This window comes from Lagopus muta, chromosome 1 (assembly GCF_023343835.1).
Source record: "Lagopus muta isolate bLagMut1 chromosome 1, bLagMut1 primary, whole genome shotgun sequence".
In the NCBI taxonomy this organism is placed as follows: domain Eukaryota; kingdom Metazoa; phylum Chordata; class Aves; order Galliformes; family Phasianidae; genus Lagopus; species Lagopus muta.
Genome location: NC_064433.1, coordinates 78639964 through 78654025, shown reverse-complemented (window position 1 = coordinate 78654025; position 14062 = coordinate 78639964). Strand labels below are relative to the sequence as shown.

The 14062-nt window shown below is 42.8% G+C and overlaps 2 protein-coding genes across 6 annotated transcripts in view; one reads left to right on the top strand and one right to left on the bottom strand.

The window, feature by feature from the left end:
- The window catches only part of WARS2 (tryptophanyl tRNA synthetase 2, mitochondrial), a 48382-nt gene that overhangs the window by 6641 nt on the left and 27679 nt on the right, over positions 1-14062 (bottom strand). For all 5 annotated transcript variants that reach the window (XM_048956709.1, XM_048956698.1, XM_048956689.1 and 2 more), the window contains one exon: positions 1612-1692. In XM_048956709.1, coding sequence (XP_048812666.1) covers positions 1612-1692 — 81 coding nt within the window. The remainder of the gene's footprint in view (positions 1-1611; positions 1693-14062) is intronic.
- On the top strand, positions 3397-12412 carry LOC125698427 (heat shock transcription factor, Y-linked-like). Its single transcript, XM_048956732.1, has 2 exons — positions 3397-8231; positions 8873-12412. Exons 1-2 carry the CDS (start codon positions 7719-7721, stop codon positions 8984-8986), a joined length of 627 nt encoding a protein of 208 aa, XP_048812689.1. The 5' UTR covers positions 3397-7718; the 3' UTR covers positions 8987-12412.

Below are 14062 nucleotides of genomic sequence, written 5' to 3'. Positions count from 1 at the left end.
TTCAGCTACTCTGTTCATTCATCATGTAATTCTAGAGAAAAATGTGCTATATAGAATCTGCTTCTTGTGAATCTTGCTTCTTTGTTTTATATTCTATATTTATGTATTTTCTTACACTGTTCTAATACAGTAGCAGTGAGAAAACATAAGCTTATGTTTTCTTCCTCTTTGTAATCTTACTAACCAGAACGATTACAAATACAAAATAGGCTGGGTTATTATAATGATAAAACCTACTTCTAAAATAGTATTTTTTAAAGCTGGTTATAATGATAATCTCTACCTCTAAAATAGTATTTTTGGCAGTAAGTTTCTGAAACACTTTATAATCAAGATATAGAAAGGCATTAGCACTTTGTATTTCATTGACAAGAGATCAAGACATAGTGATCACAGTCACCAAAATGGTCATTGACAACCAGGGGGAGAATCCAGAACTGCAGAGGCAGGGTCCAGCGTTCTCTCCATTAGCTCTCACTGTCCTCCCAGTCCACTCACTGCCCTGAAGTCCTTTACCATCACAGGGTATGGATCACTTAAATCAAGATATTCTAGCTACAGATAATTTAGTCTGTTCTAGCAACAATATAACTACTTTTAAACAATAGTTAACTACAATAAAACTCTTAAAATCTATGATAGTTCATTATGATTATACAAATACCTTTCAATTTTTCTCACCCAATCACAGAGATCCTGTCTTCTCTCTATATCCCAAGTGCCTGGGCTCAGGGAACCTACTGTGCAAAGCCTAGCACCTGTAACACTTACTTACAGATTTGGAAAGTCAATCCAGTCAAAGTAGGATTTAAGAGCTTAACTTTAGAACCTTGGGTTTGAAAAGGTTGGCTTTAATTTATGCCATGCATTAACACTGGTTGCTGTATTTAAGTTTTACTGTTTTTATTTAATTAAGAAGAAAAACAGGAAAAAAGAAAACATCTGGATGTGTTTAAGACTGCTCTGAACTCTGCAAGCCCAACTGCTCTTAAGGATTTTTTCCCCCTTTTTTGATACTTCTCTCTCCTGCCTTTTGTTTTTTTCTGCTTACTAAATGCCAAATAAAATCCAAGGAAATGAAATGTATCTACGCAGTTGATGCAGTAATGCTGATACAGTACCAAGATTAAGATGAGCATGAAACTTATAAAAGCAAACAATCAAGGTTCATTAACTTTATAATTGAGAACAATTTTAATTCTATACTCCTCCTCTAACATCCATTTCTTGTGCTGTTTCTTTTTCACCCTATTCTGTAAGATTTACAGAATAGCCACTTTCCTTTATGGAACTCCTTAATCAGCATGGCTCGAAGTTTCCACTACAATATCTTGTAGTTTTATGCATTATTGAACAAGAATCAAAATAACTCCAAACAGGCTGAGAAAATCAGTTTAATAAAGTAAATTAAACACTTCTTCCCATTTTGGTACAGCTACTGCAAGTTTCTGCCCAAGAAGATGTATTTTCTTCTTTTACTGTTGGACTAGAGAATTCTTACCCTTGAACCAAGGATAACTAACATTCAGTTTATACTCAACAAGTATTTCAAGGACAACAATTATATTCAATTCCCATACACTTCATTTTAACTTACTAAACTGTTCATACCTTCCACTGGGGCAAACGTAGTAACCGTGGCACATTAGTTAAACATCCAAGAATCCAGGCAAGTTCTGTGTGCTCAGGAACCTGAAAGCACAAAGTCAGAACATATTTTAAACTTCTGCATTTTTATATCTGTTTTCTCTAAATCAATACAGATAATATCTGAGATCAGGAAATCATTTATTTGTGTGGATATATATATATATATATATATATATATATATATATATACACATATATATTGATATATATATATATTTTTTGTATAGTAAGGCCAGCAATGACAAACTAACAGAAAGTTCTGGATGCAGCACAGACTGAGCAGCAGAGCAAGGCTCTAGATCCTGACAATTCACATTGTAATAAAGAAATAAACTGCTTTAACAATAGTAATAGAACTGAACTTGCATAAAAATTAATTGCATGTTACTGTCTATGCCAGAGCTTCCTCGCATCTTCAGATAATCAAAGTCTTTTTCTCATTTCCAGTGTGCATATACTGTAAAAGCCAAAAGTCACCCAAACTAAAATTCTTCTGCACCACAGTCCTGCTTGTACTTGTTTCCTTTATTTGTCCTGGCTAGTCTCAGTAGTGCCCTCCAACGATGGACCCAGAAGCCCCATTTAAAGTCAGACCTCCAAGTCTCTAACTGAACTATGTTATACTTCAGAATGTCTGAAATTATAATATCAGATAAGCAAGTATAACATGTAGATCCAACCCTCCTGCCACGGAAAGGTTGCCACTCACTAGATCAGGCTGCCCAGGGCCACAGTCAACATGGCTTTGAACAGCTCCAGGGATGAGGCATTCATAGCTTCCGTGGGCAGCCTGTGCCAGTGCCTCACTGCCACCTGGGTAAAGAGTTTCTTCCTAATACCTAACCAAATTCTCCTCTCTTTTAGTATAAAGCTATTCCATTTCTCCTGTTACTATCAGACCCGGTTGAAAAAAACAAGCAAACACACAAACAAGAAGCCCTCAAGTACTGGAAGGCTGCAGTGAGGCCTCCCCAGAGCCTTCTCTTCTGCAAGCTTAACAAACCCATCTCCAACAGCCTTTCCTCACAGGACAGGTGCTCCAGATCATCTCCGTGGGCCTTCTCTGGACCCACTCCAACAGATCCACATCTTTCTCGTGCTGGAAGCTCCAGGTCTGGATGCAGTGTACTGCACGCAAGGCCTCCCAAGGGCAGAGGACAGGGGGACAATCACCTTCCTCTCCCTGCTGGCGTCCCTCTTTTCAAGCAGCCCAGGATATAGTTGACCTTCCAGGATGCAAGTACACACTGCTAGCTCACGACAAGCTTTTGTTCTGCCAGGACCCACAAGTCCTTTCCACAGGGCTGCTCTCCATGTGTTTTGCTCTCAGTCTGTACACATATCTGGGATTGCCCTGGCCCAAGAGCGACATCTTGTACTTGGCCTTGTTGAATCTCAGTAGGTTCATGTGGGCCCACTTTTCAAGCTTGTTGAGGTCCCTCTGGATGGCATCCCTTCCTTCTACTGTGTGGCCAGCAGGAGCAGGGAGGTGATCATTCCCCTCTACTCGGCACTGCTGAGGCCGCACCTCGAGTTCTGTGTTCAGTTTTGGGCCCTCACTACAAGAAAGACATCGAGGCCCTGGAACGTGTCCAGAGAAGGGCAACGAAACTGGTGAAGGGTCTGGAGCAACAAGTCTTATGAGGAGCGGCTGAGGGAGCTGGGATTGTCCAGTCTGGAGAAGAGGAGGCTCAGGGGAGACCTCATTGCACTGCACAGCTTCCTGAAGGGAGGCTGTGGTGCAAAAGGGTCTGGCCTCTTCTCCCAGGCAAATAGTAGGACCCGAGGAAATGGCAAGAAGTTATACCAGAGGAGGTTTAGGTTGGATATTAGGAGAAACTTTTTCTCTCACAGGGTGGTCAGGCACTGGAATGGCCCGCCCAGGGAGGTGGTGGAGTCGCCATCCCTGACAGTGTTCAAGAGGCGCCTGGATGAGGAGCTACGAGAGATGGTTTAGTGCTTGTGGCACTGATAGGAATGGGAGGGTGGTTGGACTAGATGATCTTGCAGGTCATTTCCAACCTTGTGATTCTGTGATTCTGTGATACTGGGTCAACTGCCTTCTTCCTTCTACTGTGTCAGCTTGGTGTCATCAGCAAACCTACTGAGAGTGTACTCCATCCCACTGTGTCACTGATGAAGATGTTGGAGAGTATTGATAGCCAGATGGAACCTACCTATCACTCACCTGCCTCCACTTGGACACAGAACCACTGGTCACAATCCAGTGGCTGCAACATCCAATTCTTTATCCACAAACAGTCCAGCTTTCAAATCCAGGGGAACATATCAAAGGTTTTGCAGAAATACAGTTAGACAACTTCAGTTGCCCTTCCCTTGTCCACCAATGCTGTCATAGAAAGCCCTGAAGTCGGTGAAGCACTATCTGCCCTTGGTGTGCTGGCTGTCACAGATCATCTCCTTGTTTTGTAAGTGCTTTAACTTATCTTCCAAATCATCAAAGACCATCTCCATGGTCTTCCCAGGTATAGACATGTGCCTGTAGTTCCCCACGTTACTCAAGAGCTTCTAGTTTCCCAGGTAGTTTCCCTATCTCCTTTTTTTGAGAATGGGAGTGATGTTTCCCTTTTTCCAGTCACGAAGGACTTCACCTGACAGCCATGACTTTTCAGATATGACAGAGATTGGCTTGGCAGTTCTGCAGTCCTACCAGAATGAATGCTCATCTGAAAGTGAATGGTAAAGGATCAGGCCTCAGGCCTCCACTTTCTGCAAGGGTGGTTTTAAAACCACCCTTGTTGGTGACCCTGCCCATTGCAGGGGTGTTGAAACTAGATAATCTTTGAGGTCCTTTTCAATCTAGGCCATTCTATAATTCTTTGATGAAAAGATGAGAGAAGAAGATTACCTAACGTAATCCTGTATAACAAAAAATCCTGTATAACTCTTCATTTAATATTCACTCAGGAGAAAACGTCACAACAAATGATTTAATTGTTTCTGAATCCCATTAGAGAGATGTTCCCCTCTTCCTGACATGAGGAAGGCTTCTTACAGGGCAAGACAAGAAATATGCCATGAAACAATTTTGATGTACTATTTAGCTTTTCCACTATTCATTTCAAAGTTAGTGAAACAGGCAAGCATTGCTGAGGTATACTCTGTTTTTTAATTTACTTTTCCCCCTTTTGTTCTATTGCTAATTAGCTATATATGACATAATCATCAAAAGAACAAGGTGGCCTATATGCTGCTCCTTTGCTTACATACTCTATTCCCTCCTTTCAATATTGGCAGGTTTGGATGTTTAAGAGCATGCTAACAGCCTAAAAATGTTCAAATCATCATGCTTGCTCCAGATGGAAGGCAGTAAGAAGTGTTTGCTAACAAGTAAAAATTAGCATTATTAATGGCAATTCCTTTGTTGTCACATTTTATATTTAGTCATTTCCTGGCTATAAGTCATTAGACTATTTTGGTTGCCAATGCTCTGCATAAAGCTATCTGACATCAAGACAAAAGCTCAGTGATTTTTTTAATATAAAATTCCCCATGCATATAAGACTTGCTATTTTCTGTGTACAAGATAAAGTGCATCAAGATGCACCAAATGTGTATTTCACAAAGAAGTAAACTGTGCCGAATTGGAAATACTAACCTCAGACCTCCATTTCTCTTAGGAGGAATCACCATCTGGTTCAAAGTGGTTTCTGATTCCTTTCTTCTAGTCACGGATAGAGAGGAGATGGTGCTCTGTTGCACTTGTGTTGACAAGGACTCCCTTTAAAAACTATGCTGCCATTGATCCCTCTCTGGCAGTTGTTGCTTCCACAGCCAAAACTGCATGTGTATTTCATTGCTTTAGTGGCTTTGACATTACACCAGTTACCAAAACACCAAGTGATCTAAACAACATTTGTTCAGTCAAATCTGCAGTTCTGTGTTCAAGCAAGTTATACTCACTTCTAATCTTTAAACACAACACAGTCCTTTCCTAAGCAAGGCTAGAAGCGTGCTGATTACTGTGAAGAAAAAGACTAATAAAAAGGGGAGAAAACACAAAAGAGTGCTCAGAAAGGAAAAGATTTCAGCTGGAAAAAAATTCAGTACTGAAGCCTAATGGGCTAACATTCATCACCCAAACTGCAGTAACTGAATGTGTGTCAGTCTGTGAATCAAGAGGTATTAGGCTTAAACAACAAATCATTTGTCAGGCTAAATCATGGTTTAAGCTGCCGTGTTTTACTTGGCAAAAGGGACTGGCAATTGGTGTGTTTGGTCAGTTACTGTGCATCAGTTTAAATGTGGTTATTCGAGCAACAGAACCACACCAGTTTGATTTGGATAACTCTGTATACCAAGAAACTGGAAGAAGTGAATATGAATACGATACAAATAAATTAAAGCCCCAGCTAACCCTTCCTTTCTGGCACTAAGTAATAGCACTGCATTACAATTACAACAAACAACTGTTTTGGACAAACTCAGCCTCCTGCTACCCCTAATTCAATTTAAAATTCTGAGTGAAGGACTTGATAAAGCAATGGAAACACAGGAATATAAAAAATACCGTACTGGATCACAGCAGAGCACAGCAACAGTTGTGCTTTAGAGTAACATGAGACCACAATTTCCTGAAGAGCCTTCCCTTCACAGTCCACCAGCATCCATAATAGCTGGAAATATCAGAAGCTATTATACCTGGCTCAGTCCTCCTAGTATCCATACTTCCTATAAATGTATATAATCACATTTTGAACCATGTGATACTGCCTGCTCCACAGCATCAGACTTCTTCTCTTCAAACCGAAGCATTCTATACATTTCCACAAACCCTGCCCTGTAGGTTTTGCTAAACGTGCAGAATGCAAAGCAGGCACTGTGTGAAGCAAGTCTGCTCCACGGAATAACGGGAGCACGGAAGCTGCTCTATCTCTCTGCTGCACTAAATTCCTTCTTTGTATCACCTCACATTCACCGCATGCTTCTCGAGGAGTACACTCTAAACCTCTACTCAGTATTCCAGAAGCAAACACATTGAAGTTCTGTGTAGTGACAAAACGACACCTTTGTCTTGTTCTCAATATCCTTCCTGATATTATGATGATACATTTCTGGCTTTTTTGAACAATACCTATGATGTGTGAATGATTTCAGAGAACTGTAAGCCTTTATTGAGCTGACTCAGCTAAATAATGCATAAAGAAGGTTTACACTACTTTTAACTAAATGCTTTACGTTTCATTCCACCACTAATGAGCCTAACCAATGTTGTTCTATTAGTTCTTTTGGTATCCCTTTCCCTTGCCACAACACTTGGCTATTCAAAAGAGCTTAGCACAGCCAACAAACTTGGGCTGTCCCTTTCCCGAGAGATATGGATTTTCTAGACCACTGTGTCTTTTCTAGTGATGCCACTGTTCAATACGTTCTCCACATCACAAATGAACACAAACGAATACATTGATCCAGAACTGCGCCCAGCACGAAATCCTGAAGGATATAAATACTGCCTGTGCCACTCCAAAAAAGTGATCACTATACATTGCCAGACTCTCCAATCTTCAGCCAGCTGCAGGTCTACTGAAGAACATTTCCTCCCATGTCATTTTTTTCCCAGAAAAAATGACTAACATTCTCCTTGTGGCCAAACAAACCTCATTCTGCATAGTCAGGTTTTTTTCCTCTTTCTTTATTTTTTAGTTTTTAATTGTTGTTTTTTCAGAAATGCAAGCAAAGGGTAACTATTACAACTGTTATATGTGTGTATACATACACATGCATACAGCCAGCGAAGTCATTATTTAAAATAATGCTCCTCAGGGATAATACAAGTATTTTTTTATCTGTTGGCTTGGGTAGCATAAATATCTTGGCTCATATTTCCTTAATTAACGTGTATCTCACTGCCCCATTTTGCCAGCAAATGTTCTCTGCTCTGTGATGTCACTGTGATGCAACAAGAAGTCATTGTGGTGACGTTTGTGGAGGTCCCACTCCCCACAGTGTAGGTGCCACTGCGCTTCCTCCTGCTGGAGGCAGGACTGTTGGCTGTGGAAACTTTTCTGGACAGGAATTTCTGTCAAGGTGAAAAATTAATAACTCAAATGGAGACACCTTCACAGGAAACATCAGGTGTTTCTGCGCCAAACACCAACTTGGCAGTTGCGGCTTCTGCTTCCCGTCCAGTCCGTCGTAAAAGAACGGCTCGGGATGCTGCCATAGGACCTACCCAAAAAGAAAAGATTTCCCCACTTTCTTGTGGGGAACCGTCTGCCAAAAGACGACATCATGATCTTTCTGAGAAGTGCTCCGCCAAAGCCCAAGACCTGTCATCCTGCAACTTTCTGAAAAACCTCTGGAAAATTACTGAAAGCAATCACTTCCAGTCCATTTGGTGGGGCGATGATGGTGACTTTATAGTGATAGAGGAACCGTTCTTCAGGATGGAAGTCCTGGCCAGGACAGGACGTCTCAAAATCTTTGACATTGACAGCATGAAAAGTTTTGTTCGCCACCTTCACCACCATGGCTTCTATATTACGGAAGGGGATTCGCCAAGCTCTGTCTCGTGTGCTGGATTCCTAGCAGAGGGAGCAGCAATTTCTAGTCCTTGCAAGGTACGCAGTTCCTCTACCTGTGAAATAGCTCTCGGGACAGTGGAATTGGTGGCCAGTCAGTCCAAAGTGAGGTGGCTGACAGCTGGTGATATTTGGGTACTTATATTTCTGAAAATCCTACATTCCTCTGTGGCTCGCAAATGGCAAAAATGCAAGCAAGGCTGGTTGTTACCAGGGCTGCTCTGAATGTAATGCTTCCTGATTTATGTTGGCCAACGACGTCAGAGGTGGAACTGAATTCTTCCATGTGGAAAGAAATGACACCCATAGATGTTCGTTGACGACTGCTGAACATTTATGGAGACCAAAGAGTGGATGTGAGCACAGTGAGGTGGTGGATGGTTCAGAAGGGTGCTGAGAGTTGACGAGTGTTTTGTAGCTGAGAACTTGCTGTATCAAAAAACACTATTGTGCACTTAGTAGCTGTTGTAGTTTCCCTGGAAATAAATAGGAGGCATTAATTTTGGAGAGACCTATGTTCTTAGCCATACCATGATGTTTCATACCCATGTATTCCTGTCTGAACTGCCCCTGAGAGTCCTCTCTCTCAGTCTCTTGAAATTCTAATTATTAGTTATTATACCTTTGTTTTCCCAGTCTTGAAACTGTGGTAACAAACTCTTCCCCTTTGTGTTTTGCAGTTACTCTGCTACTATAATCCTTACTTCAAGAAGGACTATCTCCTCCGGCAGAAAAGATTCAAGCGGAGTGTTGGTGTTAGAAGACCATCTGCATCCTCAACTGGCCCTGAGTAGACAGAGTAGAGCAGTTTAAAAAATAAATGTTTGGACTGTTTTTCCATTGTCCTGCCTTTCTATCTACCAATCTGAGCCACGCAAAAATGCAGGCAAGGGTAGCTGTTACGTGGGCTGCCTTGAAATCAATGCCTTCCATTTTCTGGCGTTGCCCATGATGTCAGAAGTGGATGTTGGTAGGATGGCAGTAGACAACATAATGTTTCGATGGGATGTAGGCTGGGTTTTTGCATGAGCAGCCTTCTATTTCTAGAGGAAGGCTTTTTCACAGAATCACAGAATCGTAAGGGTTGGAAGGGACCACCAGAGATCATTGAATCCAACCCCCCTGCCAAAGCAGGTTCCCTACACCAGGTTACACAGGTAGGCATCCAGGCAGGTCTTGAACATCTCCAGAGAAGGAGACTCCACCACCTCCCTGGGCAGCCTGTTCCAGTGCTCCGTCACCTCACTGTAAAGAAGTTCTTGCGCAAATTTGTGCGGAACTTCCTATGCTGCAGTTTCCAGCCGTTTCCCCTTGTCCTGTCTCCACTCACCACTGAAAAGAGTCCGGCCTCGCCATTCTGCCCCCCACACCTTAGATATTTACAGACCTGGATCAGGTCCCCTCTCAGTCTTCTTTTCTCAAGGCTGAACAGACCCAGTTCACTCAGCCTTTCCTCATAGGGGAGATGCTCCAGGTCCTTCTCCATCTTTGTGGCCCTCTGCTGGACTCTTTCCAAGAGATCCCTGTCTTTTTTGTACTGGGGAGCCCAGAACTGGACGCAGTACTCCAGATGAGGCCTTACCAGGGCAGAGTAGAGGGGGAGGATCACCTCCTTTGACCTGCTGGCCACGCTCTTTTTAATGCATTCCAGGATGCCATTGGCCCTCTTGGCCACAAGGGCACACTGCTGGCTCATGGCCAGCCTGTCGTCCACCAGGACACCCAGGTCCCTCTCCGCAAGGCTCCTCTCCAGCAGGCCATCCCCCAACCCATACCAGTGCTTGCAATTATTCCTCCCCAGATGCAAGACTACACTTGCTTTTGTTAAACCTCATATGGTTTCTTACTGCGCAGCTCTCCAGCCTGTCCAGGTCTTGCTGAATGGCAGCACAGCCTTCAGCCAATCCTCCCAACTTTGTATCATCAGCAAACTTGCTGAGGGTGGCCACTATCCCCTCATCAAGGTCACTGATGAAGATGTTGAACAAGACCAAACCCAGCAACAACTAGAGGAACACCACTAGTTACAGGTCTCCAACCGGACTGTGCACCGCCAACGATGACCCTCTGCCAGTCAGCCAATTCTCAACCCACCTCACTGTCCACTCATCTATCCCACACTTCCTCAGCTTTGTGATAAGGATGTCATGGGAGACAATATCAAATGCCTTGCTGAAATCAAGGTAGACTACATCCACTGCTCTCCCCCCATCCACCCAGCCACAGTCACAATATCGTAGAAGGCTACCAGAAGGCTACTACGACCTCACCCACCCTGGTTGAACCCATGCTGACTACTCCTGATAACCTCCTTTTCTTCCAGTTGTCTGGAGATGGCATTCAGCACAAGCTGTTCCATCACCTTTCCAGGGACAGAGGTGAGGCTGACTGGCCTGTAATTACTTGGGTCTTCCTTCTTGCCCTTTTTGAAGACCGGAGTGACACTGGCTAACCTCCAGTCTTCAGGCACCTCCCCCATTCTCCATGACCTCTCAAAGATGACAAAGAGCAGTTCAGCAATCGCCTCTGCCAGCTCCCTCAGCACCTGTAGATGCATCCTATCGGGTCTCATGGATTTATGAACACTGGTGTTGCCTAGGCGCTCTCGGGCCACCTCTTCCCTGACTTCATTCCCCAGACCCTCTCACTAACCTCTGAGGTCTGGGATTCCTGAGGGAGAGCTTTTTCACTGAAGACAGAAGCAAAGAAGGCATTCAGTATCTCCGCCTTCTCAGCACCCCGTTACCAGAACACCCCCCTCACTTAGCAGGGGAGCCACATTCTCCCTAGTCTTCCTTTTACTGTTAACATACTTTAAAAAGCCTTTTTTATTATTCTTTATCACCTTCGCCAGATTCAATTTCAGGCAGGCCTTAGCCTTCCTCGTTGCATCCCTGCAGGCCCTGACAACATTTCTATATTCTTCCCAAATGGTCAGACCCTTTTTCCACATTTTATGGACCTTCTTCTTTCCTTTGAGTTTGTGCACAAGCTCCTTGCTCATCCACACAGGTCTCCTGCCACCTTTTCCTGATTTCTTGCTCACAGGGACACACTGGTCCTGAGCTTGGAAGAAGAGTTGTTTAAATGCCGACCAGCTCTCACAGGCCCCCTTACCTTCTAACACCCTAGCCCACGGGATAGCTCCAAGTAGGTCCCAGAAGAGATCAAAGTTGGCTCTCCTAAAGTCCAGGGTAGCAATCCTACTTTTTGCTTGTTTCTTCCACTCAAGATCTTGAACTCCACCACGTCATGGTCACTACAACCCAAGCTGCCCCAGACCTTTACTTTCCTGACAAGCCCTTTCTTTATTAGTGAGAATAAGGTCTAGCAACACCCCTCCCCTCATTGGTTCTTCCACCACCCGCATCAGAAAGTTGTCTTCAAAGGCTCTCTTTCATCAAAGTAGAGTGTGATTGTGTTGTTCAAATGCTAGATATAGTCTAATTACTAGCACTACCAACTCTTACAAATAAATTGCCTTTTCTGGATGCTTTCTGTTTTGTTGCTGAGCTGTCATTAACAGCAGAGTTGCAGTTTTTAGCTGGTTGCAGTAGACATTTCACTATTAATGCCAAAACCATCTCTATTTTATTTTCCAGTTTTGGATCAGTACAGCAAAGCTTAGCTGGCAATCAAGTGACACATTTCAATTCAATAATGTAGTCTTCATTGCGTAAAAGAATAAAATCTACTGTTCATCAATCTGAGCTGATTTATATGTTTGTGTTTTTTTCCATCTTATGCTCTTGTCTGGTAGTTTTGCTTAGGAGTGTGGTGATTTGGGAGTGAAGAAAAGCTCATAAGGTAATCCTATTGGGCACTGTACTTGCCTCAGTTTCCTGTTGCTTCTTGATAGTTTCTTGGCTTTATAGACTGATATTTGCTATTTTTCCTCTGTTCCTTGGAAAAACTCTAGTAGTTGGTAAACACTCTGCATTCCATGTGATCATTTAATTTCTATCCAGGCCCAGGTGATATTACCAGCACAGTCTCCTAAATGGCTGGACTGTGACTCTTCCTTGGCTACCCACCACTGAGTGTTCGTAAATGAGGTACAAATGAGGATGCTCAGCAGAATAGGTAAGAAGGACTGTTCCATTTTCACCTAATTCTGGAGAAGGTCCAAGTGGGTTGCTGCAGCCTGCCAGTTCCTGCTTAGCTTTTATCCATTGCTGAGTGTGGGCATCAGAAAGTGGCGTGTCAGAAGCTTAAGTGCCTTCCTGCAAAGAGAGATTCCTTGTTTCATTTTGAATACACTGTTTCAACCTATGCCCTTCTTGAAAGGGACTTCAAAGTTGCTGCATATCTGTTACATTGCAACAGTGTAACTTCACTAAAAGCTATATTTGAAATTTGCACAGAGCTTCAAAGATCTCTTTTTGACAGTGCAGAAGACAAACAAATAGGTCTGGGGAGGTAATCTGGATATCTGTATACTAAAAGAAGTGTGGACAGAGGACAGAACATGACCTAAACTTCAAAAGAAAGGAAATATTTTTAAGAATTTTTATCACTCCATGACATACCAGTTAGTGCTCCCAAAAAATTAAAGAGGTCTTTTATAAGGAAACGCTCCCCACATTTGTTTTTCAAGAAGAAGAGATAAGATTTTATTAATGCCTAACACTGAGAGCAGTATGTTCAAGATACTTGGTAATGCACATTTATACTGCACAGTTAAGGAGCATAATGGAGCCATGAAAAAGACAAATTAGGCTGCTCTTGAATCAAAGGCACACAGCAACTGAAGCACCCACTAAGAAACTTAGACGATAAAAAATATGGCATCCCAAATTCCTGTTCAAAGAAATAATTGTAGGGTAGAATAAATTCACAGTTACAAAAGCAACATATGTCTTCAAGGACATAAGCTAAGCAATATACTAAACTGTGAGGGAGGGGTGATCAGTTTTATTGGTAAATCAATTAGTTGTCACAGCTCTCATTGTTACTTTCAATCAATTTAATAACATTTATATTTAGTTAAAATTGATATAAGTAAGATCTGGTTCTTCTGTCCCAAATATTTGACAAAGAATATCCCCACTGGAGTCAATTATAAAATCAGAAAACAATTACTTGGCCCAGAAAACCTTTTTCCTCACTTTGTTCATTACCAAGTGAATTTGTTTTTAGAAACATCTTAGTTGAACCAACAATACTGTCTGAGCAATCAGTTTGGTGTGTCTATAAAATTGGTGGAGACAGGAATGTACAAACAGCTACATTAGGGATCTGGATAGACTACATCAATGGGCCAAGGTAAACTGCATGAGTTTCAATAGAGCCAAGTGTCAGGTTCTGCCTTTTTGTCACAACAACCCCAGGCAACCCTACAGGCTTGGGGAGCAGTGGCTGGAAAGCTGCCAGATGGAAAGGGACCTTGATGTACTGATGGACAGTCAGCTGAATACGAGCCAGTAGTGTGCCCAGGTGGCCAAGAAGGCCAATGGCAGCCTGGCTTGTATCAGGAATGGAGTGGTGAGCAGGACTAGGGAAGTCATCCTGTGCTGTACTCAGCACTGGTGAGGCCTCACGTTGAGTACTGTGTTCATTTTTAGGCACCTCAGTACAGAAAGGACATGGAGGTGCTGGAGCAGGTCCAAAGAAGGGCAAGAAGGCTTGTGAAGGGCTTGGACAATATGTCCTATGAGAAGCGACTGAAGGAACTAGGAATGTTCAGCCTGAGAAAAAGGAGGCTGAGGCTGCTCTCTTCAATATCTGAAAGGTACTTACAGCAAGAGCAGGGCTGGTCTCACTGGTGACAGGACAAGGGGAAATGGCCTTAAGTTGCACCAGAGTAAGTTTAGGTTGGATATCAGGAAACACTAGTTTACAGAAAGGCTGGTTAAGCACTGGAATAGACT